The sequence below is a fragment of the Pyrenophora tritici-repentis genome, chromosome 1 (genome assembly GCF_003171515.1).
Source record: "Pyrenophora tritici-repentis strain M4 chromosome 1, whole genome shotgun sequence".
NCBI classification, from domain to species: Eukaryota; Fungi; Ascomycota; class Dothideomycetes; order Pleosporales; family Pleosporaceae; genus Pyrenophora; species Pyrenophora tritici-repentis.
In genome coordinates, this window is record NC_089390.1 from 6,010,497 (window position 1) to 6,036,827 (window position 26,331).

Consider the following 26,331-nt stretch of genomic DNA (forward strand, 5'->3'; position numbering starts at 1 on the left):
ACGGCACGCACTTGCGAGCTAAACGGGCCTAAAGCAGGTTAACACTGGGCTTGAGAGGAATGCAGTTGAGCTGTAGGGCGCTAGGGGAGTCTTGCCGAGGAGAGGGCAGGGATGGTGGCATAGTGGCATGGACGGATACGAACAACTGAGTGCGGCCTGCCCCAGGCGAGGCTGGCAATTGGCGTTTTATACGCGTGTTTCGCCTTTTGCATTTCCTGGCCATGACACATGTAGAACTGCACCCTCATTTCCAGCTACCATACATGCCCATTACCCCCAACCGCCCTTTTGCTGTGACGACAAAGTTGTTCAATCGTGGCTGTCTCCGTGGACGTGACGCATGTCTCCGCCAGATGCGCCGTTGACGATTCATCACCGGCTTAAGGCACGATCGGCATAGCGCAGGACAAGCCTGCGAATTGCATGTGGGTCGCTCATTATCCACCTTATTTGCTGCCGCTGCCATGCCTGCGAGCCCACTCGAGTCAGATGTATGGTAAAATATGGTCATGGTGCCCGCCGAGGACCGACCAGACTGATGGTGGCAGTTGGTAGCAACCCCATTTTGCTGAGGCAGGCGCCACCGACCGTGTTGAGCGTAGCACCTAGTACCGTAGTGCGCCTACTGTCCCTGTCAACCACCACACCCCGCCCATACCTCAACGCACTGCACCACCACCAAGCCAATCCAACACCTCCCACACCGAACAGCCCACAGGACCCTTATCATGTTCGCTGCTCGCCGCCTTTGTCTGGTCCGCCCAACTGCGACCCGACGTTTGTTCCACGCCTCTGCTCCTGCCTTTGTTAAAGTAGGAGACAAGCTGCCTGATGTCGACCTAGTCGAGGGCTCGCCTGGTAACAAAGTCAATCTCGCCAAGGAGTTGACCGGCAAAGGTTTAATCATCGGTGAGTCCACACCACCTACCCCAATCTTCTGCACCTAACAGCCCCCCAGGCGTCCCGGCCGCCTTTTCACCCTCTTGCTCGGAGAGCCATGTCCCCGGCTACATCAACTCACCTAAGCTCAAGGATGCCGGCAATGTCTTCGTCGTGTCGGTGAACGACCCCTTTGTGTAGGTTCAGCCCACAATTACCTAAATCCCATGGACTGGTGTCGTGCACGTTCCATTAGACTTGTGCATCACCAGCTGAGGATACACAACTGCATGCGACCCTCACTGACCACGTGCAGCATGAAAGCTTGGGGCAAAATCCTCGATCCTTCGGGTTCCAGCGGCGTGAGTGTCCCTGTGCAAGTCGTGCAATGTTGTCATATTGATAGTCCGCAAGATCCGCTTCCTGGGTGATCCCAGTCTCAGCTTCACAAGAGCCCTCGACCTCTCCTTTGACGGCGCCTCCATCTTTGGCGGCGACCGTTCAAAGCGATACGCCCTCGTCATTGAAAACGGTGCCGTAAAGGCAGCGCACGTCGAACCCGACAACACGGGCTTAAACGGTTTGTAGTCTTGCTGATTGACTCCCCCAACTACCACGTTACTAACATGGTTAGTCTCTGCTGCCGACAAGGTTCTGTACAAGTAGAAGATCTACACTGCAAATACGTGTGCGGAGTGAGGCACGATGATCAAACATTGATGCCTCCCAAGACCGAAGATTATGCCGAAGCTGCGTAACACTTTCGACAAGTACGTTTGATGGAGGAATCAATTCGCCGCAACCACCATGGCATGTCTGCTCCTCGGGTGAGAGACCACCGGCCATCGAGAGACTGTGAGTTATCGTAATTGGCTCAATGCATCACTCTACATTTGCCCTGCGTTTGCTAAGCTGTTCCTGTATGGTCTGTATGGTCTGTGATGCCATTCACTAGACTTCCACATGTTCTTCGCTGAATCGGTTTTTTTACCTGATAACTCGTTGGTTGTCCGGGAGGCCAATGTAGCTATGTTAGTACTTTGGTAGAGCTTACGTACTTCATAATCTCGGCATTCCTCTACCAGCACAGATACCATGGTTATACTTCCATTTCGCATCGTTTGATCATAGCTTGTGTAGTTTGGTGGTGCCTCCACTTATAACACAACCAACGCTGTCGATGCTCTTGTGTTATGGTGTTCTCGAGCCATATCCTGTTTTCCTTGGCTACCTGTAAAAGAGCTGCGGACCCCAAATTTCCACGGTGACGAACAGCGTTTTCCAAATCCTTCCTAAATATCCAACATCAGCTGCGCTTCCGCTTACCTCCGCTCGCGTCGCAACACCCTCGCCGCATTTCTTCGGGTCCGCTCCACCGCCTCCATTAGAACAAGCTCTCCCTGCTTTACTCAATCCTTCAATTTTTACCTGCGTCCACGGCTCGACAATGCACTCGTAATCTTTGTTCCATGTTGTTGGTGTTGAGGATAGACTGGTGCAATGGTCGGGTGCTTAGAAAAATATTCACAGCGAGAGTCTTGCCGACAGTGGGATCGGCTGTGCGGAGATCCGCAGAAATATTTGTGGTATATAAGGAGGCCTCTTCTCCAGCATACAATTTCGAATATCGCATCTAGCTCTGGGGTTTCAATTCCATCCGCGCTTGTGTCTATTCATAAGAGTCGCGCGACTTCTCTGCCTTATATAGCGCAAACGGCAAACCCCTGGATCAAATGGATTTCCATTGTGAAAATTGAGCATGAAATTTATTACGCAAAGCTCTCACTAATCACATTGGAAAGCGAGCTACAAGACAACTACCAGAAATCTTCTACCGAAGGGATTGTGTAGAAATATCAAGACACCACGCGCTTGTGTTGAAGTCGCAGTATGGAATCTGAACGAATCTAGCTCCTGGAAACCTGATATGAACAATACTGGCACAGCTTACCTCATGGATTTGGTTGCGCAGCAGGAAGAGCAAGGGAACCATGGGCTCTTACACCCGATTAAGATTGGGGTCCCATAGCTCCGCGGAGCAACGGCAAAAGCCGAGAGATTGGATATATCAGCCCGCCTCTAAAGCGACACTCATCCCACCAGGATTGTGCGAGTTTGTGATCTTAGAGTCGCTCACTGTGATTACCTACTTCCATGAGAAGTAGTGGTAGTGAGTGACTTGTTCTCTGCAAATCAGCCAGAAGTCACCTCCAGCAGATGAAGAGCTTGACTTGGTAGCTGGAAGAGGGGAATCAGAGCCGGTGCATTTCAGTGACCAACTGCTTACAAACTCAGTGGACAGCATGGTGTCAAACAAACAAAACTTTGGCTTGGTAACCACAGCAACAACATGACTTGGGAAACTAGGTTGATACGGACATACTTCAATGGGATCGATGATTCAAGACACATAAGTCTCGGTCTTAGTGTACTTAAAAAGAATATAAGAAAGGGCTAGAAAATTGGTGGAGGCATGCTAAGCCACTGCTATAGGCAATTTGTTGATATAAAATAATACATCCAGCTATACTATCGACCTCCCCATCATGAATCCCAAGATTAATTTGCAACCTCTTATCTACTACCCCTACCCGGTCAACGAAACAAACCAAAAAAAATGACAATATATGATACCCCACCACCCCTTCTATACCCGCGTAATGCTACGTGTCCTTAGTTTTACCATCGTTCACTCACCCTACACTCCCCTTGAACATGGTTAGTAAACGCTACTTGTACACTCCAAATCTTCAATCTCCTCCATACTCTTGTACGTCCTTGAATCAGCCACGTTTATGACTTACTAAATGGGTGTTGAATAAGGGATTGAAAAGTTAGTAATAACTTGGAAAGCGAATGCAGAATCTGATACTCCGTGTGCGTAGAAATTCGGGCTATGTGCCAAGTGCTGTTGAAAAGAGTCTTGATTCCGAACATTGGACACACAAAATATGAAGTCTGAAGTGTAAGGTGTTTAGTAAGCAAACAAACAGATGCGTGGCAACCAACGTGGCAACCAGCGTGGCAACAGACGTAGCAGTAAACACTCATTTACGTACGTCGTTACCCAGCCTGCCCAGACAAACACTCAATCTGCACCCTGCACCACCGTTTACCCTACATACACATTACACGTACATACCCGCAACCAGACCAAACTCCTTGCCCCTTACATCCCACTCTACCCAAACAACCCCAAGCAAACCCTTAATCTGTACCACCGTTTACGTACCCTGCACTACTTACACATACATACCCGCAACCAAACCAAACTCACATCCGCTATTCATAGCAATCTAGTACCCACTCTCCCCCGTATTTCCGCCCTGCTTCTGCGTTGCGGTGCAACGGCCTGCCTGCCTATAGCAGTCACATGTGGAGATAAGGTACAAGTTCCTATATTTAGACTAAACCACTTTAGCCTAGGAACCTGTATGCTAGGGATGAAAAGGGAAAAGGTTAAAATAACATCGGTGACATACTGTAGTCTTTTAGGAGTAAGAAAAGTTGTGCGTACACGGAAAAAAAGTAATTCCAGTGTTGGGTAACCGTGTGTTAGTTGTTATCAGATACTATATGAGTGAGCGAACGAGACAGTTTGTTCCAAAAAAAATTGCAAGGGAAATGACGTTCGAATTAAGTAATGCATACCCCGAACCAAGTCCAGCCCTACGCACTACATCTCCAACTCCTCATGTTCAACACCCCACTCACTTCTTCCCCGCAAACGCACAAGCACCAAGTTGTTTCTTCTCAGGCACAACATGAGGCGCGATATCGAAATCGAAGATATCCATCGGCAGCCCAATCGTCGTGCAGGCATTGGGGATATCCACGATACCGGCAATGTGGCCCTGGACAGGGGCACACGAGAGGAGAAGGTAGATTTGGTAGTCGTTGTAACCTAGACAGAACGTCGTTAGTAAAAGCCCTCAATCTCACAAAATAGCAGACAGACAAGCAATAAAAGTAATAGGAGGGATAGAGTAGGAAGAAGACAGAAATGAAAAGGGAACACGACATACCAAACCTCCTCAAATACTCCACAACCCTCAAACAACTCTGCCTATACGCAACCGTTGCATCGAGATAATGCTGCTTGCCCTTCTCATCAACACTAAACCCCTCGAAATAAATATACCGTCCGGACCCAAACTGCGGTTCTACGGGGCCAGGGATGTAGATCGGACTCTTCATATCCAGCTGTTTCATACCACCTTTCATAACGCTGAACTTCAGCGTAATCACACCCGCCATTTCAATCGCGCCGCAGAAGCTGATTTCGCCATCACCTTGGCTGAAATGCAAGTCACCAACGCTGAATTTAGCGCCAGGCACATGGACAGGGAGGTAGACTTTTGAGCCGCGGGAGAGGTTTTTGATGTCGCAGTTTCCGCCATGTTCGGGGCGGCCGGGGATGGTGCGCGCGCCTTCTTTTCCAATCTTTTGGAGGAGGTCAGCTGGTGCAGAGCCGGCGTGGACGTTGGTGGGTTGAGGGGGGTTCGGCCACGGTGCGGTTGAGGTGGGTGTGCGTGGTTATCAGTTCGGCTTCGCGCGTGTTCCAGGTTTCTAGGACTTCGGCCGAGGGGGGCACAACCGAGGACTGGGGCGGATGGGTTAGATGTGGTATACAGTAGGGATGGAGGGAGTGCATACTGCCTGGGTGGATGAGGCCTGCGAAACGGACGCCGGGGATGTGGCGGGAGCTGCAGAAGATGCCTTCAAAGTCCCAGATGGCTTTTGCTCTGGGGTTTGTTAGTTCGTCTTTCTTACTCTTTTGTGTTTACGATAGTCGAGACGTACGGCTCTGGGTAGATTTCATCCAAGAAACCTCCTCCGTTTTCCTTTGAGAAGATACCGGTAAATCCCCATGGCTGTTCATCTAACGGTTGCACATCTTGGATCTCGACAAGAAGCACATCACCAGGCTCCGCAGTCTCGATATCAAAGGGACCGGTGAGGTAGTGAATCTTGGTTAGATCTACGTCGCGTACATCATCTGCAGAATCGTTGTTGCCGATTTGGCCACCAGTCCAGTCTACACATTCGATCTTAACTGCCTCGCCGGGTTTGATGGTGCCATAGGAGGGATTTTCGGGATGCCAGCGGTTCTAGAAATACGTTCAGAAAGATTCATAAGAACTAATCCAATAGGTATAGGGTACAGACATGGAGACACTTTTGCTCTGATGCTGGCTTGTCTAGAGATACTTTCGCAGCGTATCTGAGGCCTTCTTTACCCATCTTGCAATTCTAGAGAAGAGGAAGATGGTTCAGGAAAGAAAGTTATTTCTAATATTGTGAGTACGATAAGAGACGAGGGGAAAGAGGAGTGAAGAGGAGAACACTCCGTTGCAATGGAGGGGAAAACGCGTCTATGAAGTCAACGGGCGAAGGGAAAGCGCACTCCCTCCTTCCGATTGTTATCTCTGATGCTTCCAGCTGCCGAAAAGACGGCACAGATCCATGTTCACCAACCAACGGTACAAGGCGGATGATAAGCACGATGATAATATGATTTGGAGCTGTTACGTTACTTGGAGCTCTAAGCTACCTACCCCAATGGGACGCGTTGACCCCACTGCGGGGTATACCACAAACGACGCGATCATCGTCATTACCAGATAGCGTCACAGTTATATGTACTTTCTTGCCGACGGCGCGAGTGGGACTGTTCGCGACTGGCTACCAAGGAAACGCGTTTTCGACGTACCGAGCGGCGTTTCTCTGCTCGTACGTAACTTGTGACGCAGCCCTTCAATGCCTGGTTCATCTAACTGAAAGTCTTTCGTGGTGTCTGGCGCACTTCAGACTGGACCGCAGGCTTGTGCATTGCAAGGTTGTATTCGTCCATGTGTTGCCAGGGCAGGTTTAAGAACTCGTGCTTGTTTTTCCAACGAAGCGACTCTTCCTTGAACTTGTCGGCTTCGGTCGGGGGAAGCGGTGGCTCTGTAATCTTAGTAATGAGGTATGCTGTCGAGGCTTCTGCGAGGCCGTAGATGAGGACGCCGACGAGTGGGATCTTGACGAAGATGTAGAAGCCGAGACCGAAACCGAAAAGCACGCCTGCTCGATCCCTGAACCAAAGCTTCTTCTGTTCTGGAGTGTAGCGCACGCGTGCAAAGTAAGGCTCGAGCTACAGGAGGTTAGTTGAAGGGATCGGGCATATGTTGAAGTCCATACGTACCAGCTCACGCATAAGAGTGCGGGACGAAAAGTAAGCCTGTAGGAAGCTGACTAGATATCTGCGCGGGAATAACAGAGAGCCAGCAAATATAGCGGCTGCTGGCTGAGTTCCTACTGACTTCTTGAAAGTGTAGAAACTGGCGGCTGGAAGCACGAAGCGGCCTACGTAGGGAGCATAGGATAGTGCAAGAACTCCCAGGGAAATGGCAGCCTTCTTGCCCTGCTTCATGGTATACAGCATAACAGCCTGCCTTATTGGCATCTTCTCCTTGTCTGGTTTCGGTGCGTGTTCGGGGTACTTTTCGAGGTTTGGGTAGTACATGGCGCGGAGGTTGTGCGGGTCTTCGGTCTTGTGCTTCTGTACATAGGTTTCATCGACCCAACGCAGGGAGTCCATGAACCTGGGAGATTGTTAGCGAGGCATATACGACGAGCAGATATCCTTACATATGATCCAGAGTAGGCGTGACGTAGCGCATCATCGTCATGAGGAAGAATGGTACTTGGAGCACCGTGTGCTCAAGGAAGTGTAGCCCGTTCACGACACTTTCGTCCAAGTGCGTGTGGTCCATGTTGACGAAGAGAGAGACGATCCATAGTAGCACGCGTACACCGACAATCTGGACATGTCAGAACAGAGTATACAGTGGTGGGTAGCGGAACGTACGGGTATGGCGACAATGACTCGGATGGCGATGCCAGCAACTACAGCTATCACAGCTTGGCGATAGTGGTCTGAAGTGAAGAGGCCTGGGTTCTGAAGCGCTCGGTTCACTACGGGAGTGTGTCAGAGAAAGGCCGTCGCTTGCGATACCATGATGGCCAGAGCCAAGTAAGTACTCACCACCAACTAGAGTCAGCTGCGCTCCACGCAGGATAGCATTGAGATCAAAGTTGGATATGTCAAACTGCGAAACATCCAACTTGTCCATGTTTACTGCGTCACTCGACTGTCAGGCAGCGTGGCGGTCTGTGTAATGGTGCTGCACGGCAAAGCAGGTGCTGACACGACGGCCTCGTATACTGGCTCTGATAAAAGGACGAGCTCGGATAGATTATATGGGGAGAGTTTGAGAGAACCAGAGAGCACAGAAAGCTTCTTGGTGTTTGCCAGCACTCAGTCTGCTCTGGCCGCGGCCAAGTGGATGCATGAAGCGTGTGCGTGCGAACACACTGCGAACTGGCGGAGCAATGACGTACCTACGATCCGCGCGGCTGGCGGACCCATCTGTATGCAGCTGGCACATGTCGCGAACAAAGGGATGCGTTGAATGTGCCAGACTCGCACAGCAGCATTTTCACGCACTTTTGTTCTCGAAGCCTGACGGAAGACACTACAAGTGGCGTTCTGACACGCGGGGTCAGAGGTTCGGATGAGTTGAAACTCGACATGATCTCCGTGGTCAAAGCGCATACGTAGTCAGGGACTCCCTTCAGCCTCCCACTAGCACCGAACGCGAACCAAAACCTCCCACCAGTCACCATCTTAGTACCATCTCGCAAGCGCCGGACGCTGGAAAAAGACAGGAAACAGGGGAAACTCGACCTCAAAATCCGCGGTACGGCAATGCAAACATAGCACGCCCATCATGTCGACGCCGGCTTCATCACAGCAACATCCCGAGCACGCGCCGGCTACCAGTGTCAGACGCAGCTTCACCCTCCCCGCAAAGGCAAAGAGGCCCACATCTGTCCCTCCGCCCTCAAACAGCGTAGACGGAATCGAAACGCTGTTTGTGTGTTCAAACTCCAAGATCGTCTCCTTCACAACAGCTGGTCCCGCCCGCCGACTCTCACCTAGCCGATCGGGTGACACGTCGCATCCGATACAATGGAAGACACCCACGGAGCGCACCCTCGCAGTCGGTATGTCGTCCCATGTAGGACATGTCATGTCAATCCGCTTATTAACGTCTGCACAGGTGTCTTACGCATCTATCGCGTGACAGCCTCCAACGTCTCCTTCCTCAACAGCGGCAACCTCCTCCACACAATCTTCCCTCGCAGCCAGATCTGGTGTGTCGATAACCAGTCGGTATTTGTACTGCGCGTGCGGCAAGACTCGTACTATCGGATGGAGCTCCCCTTCGAGACGGATGAGGACAGGGAGAAGATTGAACAGTTCAAGTTGGTCTTGTCGCAGGTGATGCAGTATGAGAGGACTCAGTGCCCGTTTGCTAGAGGCTTCGTCGCGGAAGAGCTGGAGCGTCCGAAGAGTCCACCGCGGAGAGTAGTAAAGAGGAAGCCCTCGGGGCAGGCGAAGAAGTGGGTAATGGATAAGACCTGGGTACCACAGCAATACGGCTCAAGACCTTCGACCTCTGGTACTGAACGCTCGGCGTCTAGTGTGACTTCTTCCAACGACGAGGACGATCGGTCGAGCGTCATTACTGATAGCAGCGAGGCCGTACCCGAGGCTCCCGAGACTCCCTTTGTGAGAGACCTACCCAGGTCACTCGCATCAACTGCTCTCCCTCGCCGACCGTCAGTGGCCGAACGCGCGAGCATCTTCGGCCAGCGCTCTGTCACAGCACCGGTGAGGACACACAGGACAGGGTCAGTGTCTGCCATGAAGCGTATAGTCGAGTCCCCAACGGAACCACAACCACAACGCAGCGAAGTCGAGAAGCCGGTGCTTGAGCGCCAAGTTTCTGATGCCGTCAGTCTGGCCTCAAGCGCCGACTCCTTCTACTCCTTGGACACTGTCACGCCAAGAAGTCCATCACCCAAGTTCCTTGATGCAGAAGGTGATCTCGTGAACCCTTGGGCAGCCGCCTTTTCAAAGGAACAAGACGAGCCAAGGGGACGTTCAATCCATCGCCGTGACATGTCAGAGATTACTGTCCGCGCTCCCTCGACCGAGGGCACCGGACCTTCCGCTCCAGTGACACCCACAATGCCATACTATTCGAGCTCAACTCCCTCGATCAATGTACGGCCATCTTCAGCCCCCTCAACACCACCGCTTATCAACGACTCGGATGATGACAGCTTTGAGCGTGCCAGCTTGGATCTCGCCACACCTCCTGATTCGATCCGGATGAAGAGACTCACAGGAGCGTCGCAGCGACGAGCCTTCTCACCCATGCCTCACGCGCACAACCTGTTCTGCCCGCCCAAACAACACCCTGGACGCGACTTTACAAACGCATTGGTGCGTAAGACGTGCGAAATCGTTCTCGGACCGCCCGCACACCTCGTCTCTATCATGCTGCGCATCGCTACGAGCATCTCCAATGGTTTTGGCTTCAGCAATTACCGCATGCGTCGAGCTGAAAAGATCCCGTGTTCATGGGAGTCGGATGATGAAGCTGACTGGGCTGAAGAGGATGACTTTGGGATTCCACTCGGCAACATTAGAGACGCAGCGCTTCGCCGGCGGACCTTTTCGGGTGAGCTTGACTAGGGGCGTTGAACTGTAGGGGGCTGCTTTTCCTACTGTTGCATATGCACGATGATACCAAGTGCTAGTATCTTTTATGGCTGCATGGAAGGCGCAAGGCATGCTTTTTTCTTGGTCCACGATGGAGGCTTTTTTCTCTTGGCGAACTACACGATTGTAATATGGTATGACATGTAATTAATTTCTTACAGGGTGTGTAGTATATTATAGACGTGGGTGGTGTGCAGAGTTCGGATGAAGAGTATACACCTTTTACACATTTACACACCGTCTTTGCTTGGAGCAACAACCTTACGGGCGAGCTGAAACCCCCAACCCCAGGCCAACTTTAGGCTAGAGAAGAGTGTGGTGACACGACTCAGCAGTTGCTTCTGCCGCGAAAGGGTTGCAACTGGCATTCCAAGTCCTTTCTGTACGACGTCAAGGCCAACGCCCTGGCATCACTCACTTTGCTCGATGCATCTAGGCTGCATGACATACTGGGCTGGTGCTGGAAGAGCGATGCAAACTTGATCGAGGTGCAGCGTAGAGGCAAGGGCAAACGGTGCCGCACGTTAGCTCCCGACTCAGTCCCGTGCTATGGTTGGCCGCCTCTTCCCAAGCACAACAAGCAGCACGACTGGGCAAGCTTGTCACGATCCGCGATGACGAGTCGCGATGACGAGCCAACGTGACGAGTCTTGAGGGTGTCTTCACAGCTGCACACGACGCCTGCTCATCCCATTGCACCCAGCCCATCAGCGCCAAGGCGAGAAACGCACATCATGTCTACATATGCACCCTCTCACCTGAACAGAATACAGGCGAACAAGTGCTAAATGATGGCCTCTATCGTGGGTCAGGTAAAATGACAATGCAGGGTTATGGGGCCCAGCCACGCTGGCAAACTTGGACCGCGCCCACCAGGCTTTACCGCAAGTTCAGCGCCGGCCCTGGAGCCAATGACGCCTAGGCCTTCCTCGCGTGCGAACGCACGTCAACAAGGACGACACCGACTAATAAGTTTCTGGAGGAGGCGGGTGATCGCAACGATCCCACTTCTCGCTGCTTAATATTCCCTACTCTCATCTTCGTGTCAGGGCTTGGACACCCGTCTCGCTTCCCCGCTCCCACATACATACGCACTTACGCAACCACCTTGGCTTCGCTGCGCCAGGCCTGGCATCTGCTTACGACTGCACGCCTTTTATTATGAAAAGAAAGATGGCCGACCTTGACGTCTTGATGGACGAGACGTTGACGCTCTGCAAAACCCCGCCCGTACCCCGACGCCACCCATACCGCGAGTTCTACCAGTACCGGAAATCTCTTCCTGTGACGCCCTCAAAGCCTGAGATGGAAATGGTGGGCCAGCCAATGTTCCAGTTCAGAGCGCCGGCCGCCGCCCCCGCTGGTGAACTGGTCCCCAAGCCGTTGTTCAGCAGAAGCAACAGTCTACCGTCGCGCGCAACACGACCATCGCTACCTGTGCGACCATCCGAGCCATTTCAATTCAACGCAGACATTGTCAAAAGCCCCTCACCTCTGTTCAGTAGGAGGAACACGCTGCCATCGAGGATTTCTCGCGCCGCTGCCGCCGAAAGAAAGCCCTCGCCCTTGTCGCGCAGAGAGGATGCACACTCAACCGGTCCGACCCACTTCGCGCCCACGAAACACACGTCACCAGCCGACTTGTCATCCAAGGACTCGAACACCAGCAAGCGACGCTCTTTCCCGGCACGAGCGTCCAGCGTTCCTACTGCTCCAAAAAGACCGTCTCCACTTTCTGGTAAAGGCAGTTTGCGCCAATCCGGAGGGGCTGCCCACATCGCGCCCATGCAGCCCGTATCTCCAATCGTTCTATCGCCTGCCATCTCTCACACTAGCTCCGCAGTTTCATCGCCAACACCCTCTGTCTTCTCCACAGCAGACTCTGCCAGCTTTTCTGCATCGACACCCTCAACGCCTGCCACGTCGCCGCCCAGTACCCCAAAGTCCGGCACCCAACCACAGGTGTGCTACTTCACCGCAACCACGTGGAACTTCAAGACGTCGCCTTCCCCAGTCTACATCCCCAGAAACAAGTTGAGGAGGAAGGATAGCCCGCGATTCGAGACGCTGAGGACTCTTCGCGCCAAAGAGTCGGACGCATGTCTTGAGCGAGTATACGGTCAGCGCACCTCAGCCTACCTGGCATGGACAGGTTTCGAAGCATTCACGAACTAAGTCTCGGCAGCCTTTGAAGTCCGGCCATGACCGCGCCATTTTTGCCACGATATTGCCATAGAGATTAAGACGGCACACGATACCCAGAAGAAGACACTAGAAGAGAGACTTGTTAGTCTTCACTGCGCACACCACGTGTACTCGGTTCCTGACCGTACACAGGTGATCAATGCAGATCACATCTGCAAGCACAACCTTATGATTTATGATTACAACGACTGGGAATGGGAGATATCTACGGTGTTATGGTAGTCGATTATAATACCCAGGGTTTGAATATTTTAGCGCTTCGCATCGGCTCTTTCACCTCACTATACGGTAGCAAGATTTTACACATGTAATCTAATCGATCACAGGGCCTTTGCGCCTTATGTTGTTTCTACTTCTTCTGTGGACGTGTCACAACCATCGGTGGAGGCACATGGCCTCCGCAGAGCCTCCTTTGGGCGTTCATGCAAAGCTTATATCAGCCCCGCTGCCTGCTGACCTACATCATCGATACAGGTCGAGGCGCAGTCACACGGCACACGGCTAACGATTAGCCATTAGCCGGGACACAGACTGCCTTATCCCCGGTACTCGACCACTACCAACTTTTCGGTATTCCAGACTGCTCTATTGGGCAAATGGCTGCGACTAACTGTCATCCTCTGGCGTATACGGAACATTATTTGTGCTATATGTAGGGCGCCTGCGCCGCATAGCCGTCGTGGCGCAGCGCGTTGCCTATCTTGTGAGAAGGTGGACCCAACTAGCCTTACCAAGCTAAGCAGGCGCGTAATATTATGGCCCCAAAAGCTTCAAGTACAGCACACCGCGCTGCATGTGTGGGGTGTGCTGCAGAAGATTTATAGCATGCCGGTCCCGGCTTTGTGGCCGCGAGGTCACTTTGTAGATCCAAGTCCTGGACGTCATCGGCACCCGGTTCCATCTGCTGCTTTTTTTGTGGATCGCGCAGCCTGGTAGGCAACATCGATACAAGAGGACTCGCACCTGACTCACAACGAATCGCCACTGCAATAAGTAACTTTAGGGGAGGCCCCGTGACTGTTGATGTATATGAGTGGGAGGAGGTGGACGTGATTTGATTCCCGCAACTTTCACCACGCGACCTACACCCCAAGTCACCCACGAAGCCGGCTAGACTACGCTATTTACAACTACGAAATCACATACAACACCAAAAAATCTCGCCCATCTGGGAAACAACAGCATGGAGCCTTCAAACTCGGAAAGAAATCCAAATGCGCCGCTGCGCCTGCTGTCACTGGATGGAGGGGGTGTACGCGGCTTGTCGTCGCTGCTTGTGCTGCAAACCCTCATGGAGAATATAGCTTTGGAAGAGAAGAGACTAGGGAGAAGAGCTATGAACAATCACGAGCCGCTGAAACCATGTGACTACTTCGATCTTATTGGTGGCACATCAACAGGCGGCATCATAGCCATTATGCTCTCGCGGTTACGGCTCGACTGCAAGCAGTGTATAGATGTGTACAGCAAGCTGGCCGAGCAGATATTCAAGCATGACAGGTCTTTCAAAGCATTTGGAATGAAAATACCTACAGGAGCGAGTCGATTCTCCGGTGTTGTTCTGGCCAACGCTATCAAGACAGCGCTCAAGGACTTGAATTTTGACCCTGACGAACTCATGTGGGATGAAGCACTGTTTGAAGAGGTGGATGATGCGAACGATTTGCCCAGAGACAGCATCTGGGCTGATGCTCTGCCTGAGATGATGGTGACAGAAAGTCCAGTGAATACGATGAAAAACTCGCAATACTCACTGGAATCGGGTCCAGCGGATAGCATCGACAGCTCAAAGGCTCCTTCGACATTGTACAGTGATAGCCCATTCCATCCTACCATCAAGGCACCGGAGCGTAGGTCTACTTGGAAACTTCATCACCGTCAATCAGTGCACCGAAAAGCGAATGCAAAGGGCTGCCGGGGTTTCGTACTCACATCACTCAAGAACGCCCTCGGACTCCCCAGGATTCTATCTACATATGATCCCAACGACCGAACAACCCGAATTTGGGAAGCACTCCGCGCCACTTCAGCAGCCCCCACATTCTTCGAAGAAATGCAATTCGGCACCCCCAAAGTCACCTACCTCGACGGCGGCGTCGGCTTCAACAACCCGTGCGCAGAAGTCGACTACGCCGCCAAAGCGCTCTGGGAAGGCCGCTCAATCGGCGTCATAGTTTCTGTCGGCACCGGTCTCCAAAGCATCCCCAGCGTCAAGAAAATGGCATCCTGGCTCCCCTTCGGCCTCGGCACCGACATCTCCATCGCCAGCGCCCTCACCGGCATGGCAACCTCCACAGCTCGCGTCGACAACGAAATGAAGCGCATGTACAACAACTCAGACACCCGCTACTACCGCTTCGACGTAGACCGTGGCCTCGCCGACGTCAGCCTCGAGCAATGGATGAAAGAAGACGAAATGGCCTCTTTAACCGAACAATATATGTCCGACACTCTCCAAATTCGACTCGCCCGCGACTTTGGCGAACGCATGGCCAAACTCTCCGCCCTACCCCCTCGCTTCGAAATCGGCGCCACACATTTCCGCCTCGGCATCACCGGTCACGGCCTCCTCGACTCGTCGTTTTCCCTCCAACAAGTCGATTTCAAAACGGGACTGCCGCTGGGTATCGCACCGTTGCTTGACGATGTTCCCCGCATGTCTGCGTTCCGCACCACGTCGCCGTCGGGTGAAGGCGGCCTCGCTATCGATGCGACAACGGGTCGGTTGAAGAAAGTTTACCCTGTGGCGGAGGACTTGGACCATGATGGTCGGCGCGAAGAGGCGACTGTATATCAATGCGTTCGCGCGGACAACGTCTGTCTCCGCACTATCAAAACGGGGATTCCGCAGGGCAAATATAAAGTCCAGTTTATCGTTGCTTTCCACGAGCTTTCCGCCGGCACTGCAAACCCCAAAGACGTTGTCTTTAGCGTGGGTAAACCGTTTGATGCACGTACTTTTATAAAACGGTTTGTCGATGTTAAGATTACACCGGATGTCGGGTCGGTGCTGTTGCATCCTGATGCCGTAAGGGTGAGGGTTGGAGGCAAGAGGTATGCAGAGGGTAAAGGGAAGGGGTGGATGGAGGTCGAGGGTGATGTACCCGTTGATGTGGGACTGGATGGTTCGTTGGGGTTTATTGTTAGTAAGAAATTTGAGGAGGGGGTGTTTGTGGGTGGGTGGAGTTTTGGAGGTGTGAGGTTGGAGCCGGTGTTTGGGGAGGTGGGGAGGGTGGGGAGTCCGAGGGCTCCGTGACTTGAGGGGTGAGAGACGATGGTTGAGAGGGGGGTATAGAGATGAGATAGGTTGGGCTTTGTGTATGATTCCATGTTTCTGTGGGTTTAGCATTGGGCGTTCTGGGTACGGAAATATAGTAAACAGACGGGCAGGCAGGCAGGCACGACATGTAAATTGCATCCTTCTTAACAACATCCTTACATTGCCCCTAATCTTCGCCCTAAGCTATACTCCTATCACACATAATGTCTACGCTTGCCGAACGCGCCACATCGTGCTTTTGTGCAGTTTTAGACAGCGGCAAAACACAAAATAAAGGTTCTGTTAGAACAAGGTCTCCTCTGGTGGTATGACTACCATAGGCGACCGAGTAGAGGTACGAAAGGTAACCCTGTATTGGATTGAACTTCACTAAGAGCTATTGTTCTATCTACTTGTTGTTATGATGATCTTAGGACGTACATGACAGATCATCATTCCGCGTCGGTCCTTCTGCTCGGGCTTACTCCACGAACCTCACCTCGCCGACCTGGACTGAACCTAACATATTCTTAACACTCCCCCTCAGGGCAGGTCCGGTCCAAGGACAACTCCTAATTGGTTCTTGAATCTCTCGAATGCGACTCGCTGCAATGGCTTTGTCATTCCATCAGCCACCATGTCTGCAGTTGGAACGTAGGCCACATCGAGTTTGCCTTGTTCTGCTAGGTCTCGGATAAAATGATAACAGACGTCGATGTGCTTTGATCTTTCGTGAAGGTGAGGGTTCTTTGTAAGTGCAATGGCACCCTGGTTGTCTCCTAGCATCTGGACCTTGTTGGTGTCTTTTCCAATGTACTTTGGGAACCCAAGATCTCTAAACATTTGAGCAATCCACTGGCCTTGCTTGCAGCATGTTGATAGTGCGATGTATTCAGATTCGCAGCTTGACGTTGCAACAGACCGTTGCTTCTTGCTAGACCATGATATTGGACCTCCGTAGAACATTGCAGTGCTCCCTGAAACGCTCTTTCGGTCTACCATGTCGCTTGCCCAGTCAGCATCAGAGTAGATGACAAATTGCGAGTGTACTCCCCCTGGTCCGTAGCGTAGCTTCAATGTCACTGTCGACCTTAGATATCGTAGCAGGTTCTTCAACGCATGGCCATGGTGTTCTGCTGGATCGCTCATGTATTGGCTTAGCTTTCCGAGGGTGAATGCAATGTCTGGACGTGTAAGAACCATAGCAAACATAAGGCTCCCTATCACTTGCTGGTATTCAGTGATGTCGATTCGGGTGTCGTTGTCAGTGGCTGGCCTAAATGAAGTGTAATCTGCAGATGGAATCTTCTTGTCTCTGTGTTGTTTGCTAGACATTCCAAACTTGTCAAGTACTGCGTGTAGGTACTGCTCTTGATCGAGGTAGATTGTGCGGCGCTTTCTGTCTCGCGTAACTCGTACTCCAAGGATCTTATGAATCTCCCCCAGGTTCTTGGTGTTGAATCTTCCAGAAAGCTTCTCGTAGAACCAATCAATTTGAGCTCGATCTTTTGCAGCAGCAGCAATGTCATCAACGTAGACGAGGATACGGAGTTGTTTTTCTTTGTGGATAAACATGCACGGGTCTGCGAGGCTTTGTACGAATCCCCATGCCAGAAGTTCTTTCTTTATCAACAAGTTCCAGTCGCGAGCAGCCTGTTTGAGTCCGTATAAGCTGCGGAGAACTCTAAGGACGTATCCTTTTTTGACTTCTACTCCTTGGGGTTGCTTAAGAAAGATCTCTTCCTTCAAGTGCGACTCTGTGAATGCATTCTTAATGTCAAAGTGGAAACATTCCAGGTTTTCCGCTGCGACAGTGGCCATAAACAGACGTAAGGTGTCCATGCGGACTGTCGGGGCAAAAGTCTCGTTGTAGTCTGTTCCGTGTGCTTGCGTAAAACCTCTTGCCACAAGGCGTGCCTTAAACCTCTCAACAGTCCCGTCGAGATTCGTTTTGACTGTAAAAACCCACTTTGAATCAACCATGTTCGCGTCTTTTGGCTTTGGAACTTCCTCCCAGGTTCGATTCTCTATTAACGCGATTATCTCTTCAAGTATTGCTGCTTTCCATTGCTTTCCATACTTTGGGTCGTTGATAGCTTGCTCGTGTGTCTGGGGGATCTGGATTCCTGCGATCTCGGTTGCTGCGAAAGCCTTCTCAGATAGTCGTGTTTGCTCTTCTGTAAGGCCAACTTGGGCTAGCATAGCTTTAACGATCTTGCTAAATCTCTCGTCCTCAACAATCTCTTCGTTAGACCTCTTCCGTTTGGCTTGTCTAGTGAAGTATCGTGGAATCTCCTTTTCTCGTACAGACTGGGTACACGGTTCTTCGGGCCCCTCTTCGTTCACAAGATTAGGAACCCGCTCATCAGATGGTGCAGTAGGAGGAATAGTAGTTAGCCTCCTTGGTCTTCCTCTGTGACGCTTCACTGGTTCATGAGTTAGCTCTGCCGAAGATGGTTCCATTAGGTTCTCGGAAACTGGTTCTATTGGTTCTGCAGGAGATGGTTCCATTGGTTCGGTAGGAGATGGTTCCATTGGTTCTGCAGGAGATGGTTCCATTCGTTCGGTAGGAGTTGGTTCCATTCGTTCGGCAGGAGATAATTCTAGATCCTTCCTAGGTCTTCCTCTTGGTTTTCGGTCTGGCATCGTATTCTGCGTTCCTTGTGGTCCAGCTGGTATGTTTCGCAGTCGTAGTTCAACTTTCCCTCCAGGGGTGTATTCGTCCACTGACAATCGGCTTGTCCTTGAGGTGTATCCAAGCTCTGGCGAATAGAACTTGAACTGCTTATTTGTTGTCTCAGAATATCCCATAAATACTCCAATTCTGCCACGGTCCACGAGCTTGTCATGTCGTTGGTCTGCTGGAATCGTTTTAGGGTTGATGTACGAATAGCATTTGCTCCCCCATACACGGATGTGGTCAATGGATGGTTTCGTTCCTGTGAATGCCTCTTCAGGACTGACTTGCTTTCCATTGATCATAGGTCCTGTGTTTGTACGGTTGCGTAGGTATGCGTCTGCTTCGACAGCTTCATCCCAAAACTCAATTGGTAAACCAGCGTCTTTCAACATTGCTCTCATATCAGCTTCAGCAGTTTGGATGTTTCGCTCGGCTGGTCCATTCTGGTGTGAGGAAGCAATTGTTGTAGGCTGAATTTCCACGCCTTGTGTAACTCTCCATTCCTCAGCTTGCTGTAGAAGTTCTGGTGCATTGTCGGTTCCAGCAGCTTTGACTTTCTCGCCAGTTTGATGTTCTACAAAGGTCTTCCAGATTCGGAGTTCCCGTTGTGCGTCTCCCTTTTTCTTCAGCGGATAACCCAGTTTTTCCGCGTGTAGCTATCAATAATTTGGAGGAACCACCTGTTTCCTCGTAGAGATGTTGGAAAGGGTCCAGCAATGTCAAACTGTACTAAGGCTAGCTTCGTGGCCTTGTGCTCTCTTAGCTGCTTAGGGATGCTGTTCTTCATCTTTGTCAGGGAACACACTTCGCAGATTTCAATCTTCTCTGGAACTTGAATCTTCTTCTGGAGAGTTGTAACTTCGTGGAGTTTGGCAATCTTTGTAGGTCCCACAGATGTCAATGAGCAAGCTGAGCGAGCTCAGCCAATTGGCTTGCTCAGCCAATTGAGCGGAGGCCAGCAGCTCGCTCGGCTCGCTCGGATTGGCTGAAACAGGGCTGTCAGCTCGCTCGGCTTGATGGGCTCAGTCCCGATTAGGAAAGTTATATAGAAACCTTGGTGTTGAGTTTCTCAGCTAATATCCCACTTATGTACACCGTATTTCGCGTCCATCTCCTCATCGCTGATAGCCTCCTTTACAGGCACCTCACCACTGCCAAATCCAGCTCTTATCCATCGTCGATCGCACTGTATTGCTGCTAGAAGTTGCGGAGAAATGCTGCGCCGACGGGGCTCGAGGAGGTCACCCAGCTCGCTGAATAAGCGCTCACACTCACAGCTTGAGCCTGGGATTGATAGCATGTCGATAGCAAATTTGCTAAGGCTGGGGTAGCGATCGCGGAGTCCTACCCAGTATTTTATAGGGTCGACGCCCTCGCTAGCGATCGGTTCGCTGCGTTTCCAAGCCTCATATTCATCCTCCTCGTTCTCCGTAAGCCCTGCAGGCTCAATAAAGCTGTTGATAGCGTCGTCTATATCATTGTGCCTGACTTTGGGGCGTAAGCGCAGCTTCGGTAAGCTTTTGTACTCCGCCCACAAATGTTGAAACTTGCGGTTGCTGCTCTCTAGCCAATCAGGCTTATCCGCCCACGCTGCGTCAAGGTAGCTTTTGTAGCGAGGATGAAGGATTGTAGCAGCATAGTAAGCTGGCGAGAGGTCGAGCTTGTTGTAGTACTCGCGGGCTTTAACTAGGGCAGCGCGGAGGTTGATAGCAAGGTGGTCTTCGGGTGACTCTGTATGCTCATCGTGAATGACGTCTTCATAGCTTTGCAAGCGGTCCTCATAGACTCCAAGTAAGTATTCAAATACTGGAATAACCTCAGCGATTGCTCCAAAAGCACCGCTTTTGCCGCGGCCTTCAAGCCGTTTTGTAGCTTGTTTCAGTGGCCTGAGCACATCAATATACTCAGCAATCACCTGCCAGTCATGGGCATTGATCCCATCAGACCTCATCCAATCCGGCGCTGCAGGCAGCTTGTTGTTACGACTTCGGGCGTACGCGTCTTCAGTTTCAATCTTCTGAATATGGTAGTTGGCGTACCCATTAACCGCTAATTGCAACTCAACAGCGCGCTCAAAACACGAAACGTAAGAGTTCCAGCGAGTAACAACTGGCTTGACGGGCTCCTTGATTTTGTGCTGTTCTGTTGGCGCGTTGACAGGCTGGTCCCTAATAGCGAGCTTCTGATACTTCTCAAAAAGAGCGTACTGTTGTGGTGTTTTGATGTAGTTGATAACCGCGAGAAGCACTCCTAATGGTCCATCGCCTCGCCAAGTAGCCATGTTCTCAGCTTCGTTCACGCGCTCAGTCTCCTCGTTGTCGTAGGACTCTTTCTCCTCACCCCAGAGTAGCATCTGGCCAATGAGATTAAGCGTATGAGGACCGCAGCGAAGGCGACGCTCGGTAGCGCTGAAGCCCATCTGCAAGGCGAGAGTGTTGATCGTGGTGTTGTTGTTATGTGCGTTGTCGAGGACGAAGTAACCGAGCTTGCCCACAGTGATTTCGAACTGCTTGAATATTGCCATCACGACCTCAGCCATGGCCTCGCCGGTGTGGGCACCTGTCAGTTGTGGGAGCGCAATAGGCAAGTCCCTGAGCTCGCCAGAGCTATCAACGTAGTGGGCGACGATACCTAAGTAACCGCGCTTGCCACCTTTTGTCGTCCATCCGTCAAAGCTTATATGGACTTTGCTCATTGATTCTGAAAGGCTTGCGACAACCTTTGGTAACAGGTAGTTGTACAGGCGTATAACGTATCGTGAGACGCTGTTATGAGATGCCCACAGGGCTCGTTCTGCCTCTACGCTAGCTAATTGTATCATATTGCGAAAAGACGATGATTCGAATTGTGAGAGTGGGAGGTTGTTTTCGACGAGCCAGGTGACGGCCGCAAGCCTAAACTCTTGTATATTGAAGTTGGTAAGCTCGTTGGCAACAGCCTGAGAGCAGCCCTTCTGAAGGGCGCGTTCGAGGAGAGTTTCTTTCCGAGGAGCGACGGTAGTGCGCTTACTTGGAGGCTTCAAGCCATGACCTTTCTTGTCTTCTCCGAGATGACGTGCTGGCGCTGATGGAGACTGCGAGACGTCATGTATGCCACGGCCAACAGTAGTGAACTTGTGCTTATAGCAATAGTGGCAGATCCACGTGACTTTTGCGACGTTGCTGCGCAAGGCGATGCGATAGCTATGGCTGTATACCCAGCTTGCTCGGTTCGAAAGTGATGTGGGCGGCTTGCAGTGCTTTGGGTAGCGACTCCAATTAAAGCCGTCGTATTTGTCCTCTACCCATACGAAACCCTCGTCGACAGCCTCGCTAGCTGCTCCTGAAGCTGCAACAGTGGCATGCTCGCTGCCCTCAGGTGGTGGGATGATTGTCTCTTCGGCGCGCGACTCTCGGAGGGTCGCTTCAAAATTTGGTGCTTGTGGCGCGGCGACGAGAGCTTGACGCGGCGACAGCGGTGGAGGAGGTGGAGATGGTGAGAATGGCCGAGTATCGACTAGCACAGGTTGGCTGGCAGTCCCGCGATGACGCGCTGCGACTCTAGGGCGCTTCGAAGTTGTCGCGATTTCTAGAGCATTAACGCGTGTTCTTTTTGCTGGCATTATAGCAACGGCGAGGTAGATAATAGCTGCAAATAGAGACGCGTTGATGGAGTATAGGTGAGTGTGGTGGGTGATAAGTAGTAAGTGAAGTGTCGCAGAAGGAGAATATTGTTGCCAGGCCGTTAGCCGGAAATTTAGTAGCTTATTTGCTAGAAATATAGCAAAAAAGAGTGTATTTTAGGTTATAACTAGGTTTCGAACTTACGCACTACACCTAAAAATCATCGTGAGATTGCCCCTCCACCAAGTCCTTCAGCCCCAAGTTTCCAACCGCCCCATCCAACCAAGCTAAGCAAGCTGACTGAGCGAGCGCCTATCCCTAAGCTCGCTCGGCTTGCAAGCGCGCACTGCGCGCTCAGCTCATTCGGCTTGGTCAAAACGTCCAAGCCGAGCGAGCTGAGCGAGCCGGCTCGCTCGTTGACAAGTATGGTAGGTCCTAGGTGTGCGAAACGTCTGTGATACAGCAGGTATCTCTCCTTTTCATTAACCTTAAGCTCGCTCTTAACTGGTGTATGGGGTTCCGTGCCTAGGAATGCTGTCTCGTGGTATCCATCGGCAATGTGTGACACTACGTAGAGGCCGTCGTCCATAGTTGCTTTAATAATGATCTCCTTTCCTAGTTTGAAGCATAGTACGTGTGAATTGAAACGACCCTTCAGGCCTGCTGCGCAAATTCTTCTCCCTGATAACAAATTGACTCCAAGGTTAGGTACAAGCAGTACTTCTGACAACCATGTCGACGATCCGTCTTTACACACCACTTGAGCTTCTCCTTTCCAGTCTGCATATAATTCTCCCCCTCCAACCCGAACTAGTCTTCGCTTGATCTTGATCATTCGTCTAAACAATGAGGGTTGGTCAGACATGTGGGAGGAGGCGCCAGTGTCGGCAGCCCAAGTAGATGGAGAGGCCTTACCGACAATGTCTTTTGAGAGACGGCATGTCTCAATTTCCTCGGGTTCAGAGTCTGAGGTCTCGGATAATTCATCTGACTCTGAATTGACTTCTTCGGCTCCATATGCTTTGCCAGTCTTTTTGTGAGAATTCCTTTGCTTGAGTGTCTTAATAGGCGGCTTAGATGATTTCTTAGCGTCGTATTCCTTAAGGAGCTTTCGAGCTCTCTCACGTCTTGGACAGTCTCGTACGCCATGGGCTCCGTCACAAAGGAAGCATTGGACCATAAACTTAGTACCAGATTCGGAGTCAGACGATAGTGGTGAGCTCTTGTGATTTCGGCGCTTGTAAGGCGGAACATACTTCTCCGTCTTCCGGAATGCTGGGAGAGCTTTTTCGTCGGCGTCTTGCTGGTCTCGAACCTCCTTCTCTTCCAGAAACTTAAGTTTCTGTTCAACCGTAAGGTTAAGTTGGGCGTTTAAGGTGTCAATCGTAGTCTTAAATTCTTTCGGGAGTGATCTAATAAGAACGAGTAGTAGTGCAGAGTCCTTGTAAGCTCCGTTGGTGTCAGCGTCTGCTGCTACGAGTTTGCGTCGGTATTCCTTTAGCTTTTCCCATGATCCAACAATTGTGTTCCCAGGATTGAATGTGAACGTTTGAATTCTGGTCATGTAAATGTTGGCGGTTGTGGCGTCAGTTTGGGTGTACTTCTTTTGTAGGTAGGCCCAGAACTGGAAGGCAGTGTCGTATTCGTCAATAAGGGCTTGGTCATCTTCAGTAAGCGACCGAAACAAGAGATCGATTGCAGTGGCTTCATCTTCTAGGTACTTGTCTCTTTTTTCAATGTTGACGCGGATCTTAGTATGCTTGTCTGCTTCAGCAATTTCCAACTCTTCCATAGCCTCCGTTAGTTCACCGGCTATTGCTATTTGGCAGTGCTGTACCAGGTTTTTCTCGCAGACATAGAAGACTTTCTTCCCCTTAAGCTTGACCTTGTTTCGGCGGAACCAAGTATCGTGGTTTTCAGCTGTAAGTTGGGGAATCTTCCATTCTTCCTTCTCTACAGCCATCTTGTGTGTTTTGAGTTGGTGAGACTATTATGCGAGCAAGGTACGTGGTATGATGCTAAGAGTGTAGGTGATGCGGGCGATGCGGGCGATACAGGCGATGCGGGCGATCCGGGCGATCCGGGTGATATTCTGCGGGCGGTGCAGTCGTTATCGGTTCTCGGGTGTAGAGACGGTGTATTTAAGTGTGATTGCGTGTTAACCGCGTTGTACACGACTTCTTTTCTTTTCTGATTCCTTCTTGAATCTAAGTCCTTCGTGACTTGGGTGGATGTTTTGATTCCTTCTTGAATCTGAGTCCTTCGTGACTCGGGTAGGTGTTTGAAAACAATAACGTTGGGTTAGGCAACCGGGCTCATAACCTGTTAGAACAAGGTCTCCTCTGGTGGTATGACTACCATAGGCGACCGAGTAGAGGTACGAAAGGTAACCCTGTATTGGATTGAACTTCACTAAGAGCTATTGTTCTATCTACTTGTTGTTATGATGATCTTAGGACGTACATGACAGATCATCATTCCGCGTCGGTCCTTCTGCTCGGGCTTACTCCACGAACCTCACCTCGCCGACCTGGACTGAACCTAACATATTCTTAACAGGTTCGGCCTAAAAACCCCACACGTATTAGCCCTTAACTATAGCCCCTTACAACTTGCAGTTCTTAGGATTTTCACTGCAGATCTAAAGAAGTACGGATTAGCGTAGGTAATTGTCGTTAGGTGCGCGGGTCTTACATCGCCAATACCGGGGTCCATGCCTATTACGTATTCAGCGGTGACTCGGGAGATGATGCCTAGAAGACATAATCCGATGGCGATGAGCTTCATGGTAGGATTGAAGGTGGAGAGTGTGGTAGCCGTTTGCGGTTGGTATGGTAACGTGGTAGGTGTTTTTGTCGAGACGCGGTGAGAGCCTTCACTAGTATTCACGGTGAATCAGGCTTCCCGTGCTCTGATTGGCCAGGCACTGATTAGTCAGCTGCTCCGTGCGCGCACCATAGATATTCTCCCTTCTCCCGTAGCTCCAATACAACAAGTTGACGCACGTTTCTCCACCTTCATCAGAATCATGTTGTATTAGAGCTGTATGGGAAAGAGGTCTATATACGCAGTAGGAAGAGGGAGTGAAGGAGCTAGGCCGTAAAGGTACTAGCGGGTAAATGGGTGGCTGCCTGGTTGCCCAAGGAGGAGCCAAGGGATAAGCCCTATGGCCGACAGATACCAATACCAATGAATGAAAACTAGGATCTGTGGATATTTGATGGTCGGAGCACACATCTGAGTTCATCTTCCTTCACCAGCCTGGGGTCACAATGGCTTCACCCCAACGGCTCAGCAGCTTGGCTCTCGAGATTGTATGATCTAAAAAGCTACTTTCCACCACGTTCCCCTTCCGAGTTCTCGAGTTATCTGATGCGCTTCTCGAAATCAGTTCGTGCTTTCCAAGACAATCGTGGGTGTATCTCATGTAAGTAATACAAAAACATAGAAACTGTTCACTAATCATTTCTAGTCTTTGTTTCGAACAATTCTGAGCTGGTAAATCCGCCCTAATTTCTTGACGATCGTTTGGGTGATGAAGGCGTCGCCCATGCTCGCCCATGCTCGCCCCGCCCAAGAGGACATCCGTCTACACCTTGGTAAAGTTTGTGCATCTTTCATGACACAACTTGCGTCGAACCCTCTCCATGGTTTACCAGGGAAAACCAACCCTATTCACACTCCGATAGAACTGCTGCCCCTCATTTCCGTCAGTGTAGCCTTGTTCAGCTATCAAATTTCGTCGATAGCGTTCAATTCTCGTATGCACCATGGCGTTGAGGATGGTATCGGCTTTTTTGTCTTTTTGATACCCTATACGCTTTTAGGTAGTTCTGTACATTACAATAGCACCATGGCGAGATATTGACACGGATCCACGCCGTCATTCGATACACCTGTCCTCCCTCCAGGACGCTAGAAGCGATGCTTGTTTCTACGAACAACTCCAAAACTGTGTGTTGGATCTCACTTCAGCTACAAAAGATTTGCTCGAGCTATTCGATATAGATTTCGCAGTCCAGTCGGATTTTAGTTATCTCGCCACCGAAACGCGCGCGATATGCTCAGACTTGATTAGAACCTCAAA

The 26,331-nt window shown here is 51.0% G+C and overlaps 11 protein-coding genes across 11 annotated transcripts; 4 read left to right on the forward strand and 7 right to left on the reverse strand.

Moving 5' to 3' along the window:
• Window positions 1–728: 728 nt before the first annotated feature.
• On the forward strand, window positions 729–1,545 carry PtrM4_023520 (Redoxin multi-domain protein; the record flags this gene model as incomplete). The annotated part of the gene is made up of 5 exons (XM_001932126.2): window positions 729–909; window positions 959–1,076; window positions 1,196–1,241; window positions 1,294–1,459; window positions 1,514–1,545. The coding sequence occupies 5 exons, from the start codon at window positions 729–731 to the stop codon at window positions 1,543–1,545; spliced, it is 543 nt and encodes a 180-aa protein (XP_001932161.1).
• Window positions 1,546–4,589: 3,044 nt separating this feature from the next.
• Window positions 4,590–5,136, reverse strand: PtrM4_023530 (acetamidase-formamidase; the record flags this gene model as incomplete). The annotated part of the gene is made up of 2 exons (XM_066103575.1): window positions 4,590–4,783; window positions 4,905–5,136. 2 exons carry the CDS (start codon window positions 5,134–5,136, stop codon window positions 4,590–4,592), a joined length of 426 nt encoding a protein of 141 aa, XP_065965777.1.
• A 199-nt stretch (window positions 5,137–5,335) lies between these two features.
• PtrM4_023540 (acetamidase-formamidase) lies at window positions 5,336–6,123 on the reverse strand (the record flags this gene model as incomplete). Its single annotated transcript, XM_066103576.1, has 3 exons — window positions 5,336–5,624; window positions 5,683–5,990; window positions 6,049–6,123. The coding sequence occupies 3 exons, from the start codon at window positions 6,121–6,123 to the stop codon at window positions 5,336–5,338; spliced, it is 672 nt and encodes a 223-aa protein (XP_065965778.1).
• A 529-nt stretch (window positions 6,124–6,652) lies between these two features.
• PtrM4_023550 (EI24 domain containing protein) lies at window positions 6,653–7,997 on the reverse strand (the record flags this gene model as incomplete). Its single annotated transcript, XM_001932128.2, has 5 exons — window positions 6,653–7,015; window positions 7,067–7,466; window positions 7,513–7,685; window positions 7,733–7,839; window positions 7,910–7,997. 5 exons carry the CDS (start codon window positions 7,995–7,997, stop codon window positions 6,653–6,655), a joined length of 1,131 nt encoding a protein of 376 aa, XP_001932163.2.
• Window positions 7,998–8,654: 657 nt separating this feature from the next.
• Window positions 8,655–10,471, forward strand: PtrM4_023560 (Inp1 multi-domain protein; the record flags this gene model as incomplete). The annotated part of the gene is made up of 2 exons (XM_001932129.2): window positions 8,655–8,931; window positions 8,988–10,471. 2 exons carry the CDS (start codon window positions 8,655–8,657, stop codon window positions 10,469–10,471), a joined length of 1,761 nt encoding a protein of 586 aa, XP_001932164.2.
• A 1,200-nt stretch (window positions 10,472–11,671) lies between these two features.
• PtrM4_023570 (Tymo-45kd-70kd multi-domain protein) lies at window positions 11,672–12,673 on the forward strand (the record flags this gene model as incomplete). Its single annotated transcript, XM_001932130.2, has 1 exon — window positions 11,672–12,673. One exon carries the CDS (start codon window positions 11,672–11,674, stop codon window positions 12,671–12,673), a length of 1,002 nt encoding a protein of 333 aa, XP_001932165.2.
• A 1,213-nt stretch (window positions 12,674–13,886) lies between these two features.
• PtrM4_023580 (Patatin) lies at window positions 13,887–15,964 on the forward strand (the record flags this gene model as incomplete). Its single annotated transcript, XM_066103577.1, has 3 exons — window positions 13,887–14,892; window positions 15,001–15,845; window positions 15,950–15,964. 3 exons carry the CDS (start codon window positions 13,887–13,889, stop codon window positions 15,962–15,964), a joined length of 1,866 nt encoding a protein of 621 aa, XP_065965779.1.
• Window positions 15,965–16,505: 541 nt separating this feature from the next.
• On the reverse strand, window positions 16,506–19,429 carry PtrM4_023590 (uncharacterized protein; the record flags this gene model as incomplete). The annotated part of the gene is made up of 2 exons (XM_066103578.1): window positions 16,506–19,259; window positions 19,280–19,429. The coding sequence occupies 2 exons, from the start codon at window positions 19,427–19,429 to the stop codon at window positions 16,506–16,508; spliced, it is 2,904 nt and encodes a 967-aa protein (XP_065965780.1).
• Window positions 19,430–19,711: 282 nt separating this feature from the next.
• On the reverse strand, window positions 19,712–22,243 carry PtrM4_023600 (Dimer-Tnp-hAT domain containing protein; the record flags this gene model as incomplete). The annotated part of the gene is made up of 1 exon (XM_066103579.1): window positions 19,712–22,243. The coding sequence occupies one exon, from the start codon at window positions 22,241–22,243 to the stop codon at window positions 19,712–19,714; it is 2,532 nt and encodes an 843-aa protein (XP_065965781.1).
• Window positions 22,244–22,464: 221 nt separating this feature from the next.
• On the reverse strand, window positions 22,465–24,207 carry PtrM4_023610 (UBN2 multi-domain protein; the record flags this gene model as incomplete). The annotated part of the gene is made up of 1 exon (XM_066103580.1): window positions 22,465–24,207. One exon carries the CDS (start codon window positions 24,205–24,207, stop codon window positions 22,465–22,467), a length of 1,743 nt encoding a protein of 580 aa, XP_065965782.1.
• Window positions 24,208–24,849: 642 nt separating this feature from the next.
• PtrM4_023620 (uncharacterized protein) lies at window positions 24,850–25,031 on the reverse strand (the record flags this gene model as incomplete). Its single annotated transcript, XM_066103581.1, has 2 exons — window positions 24,850–24,885; window positions 24,939–25,031. 2 exons carry the CDS (start codon window positions 25,029–25,031, stop codon window positions 24,850–24,852), a joined length of 129 nt encoding a protein of 42 aa, XP_065965783.1.
• Window positions 25,032–26,331: the final 1,300 nt, after the last annotated feature.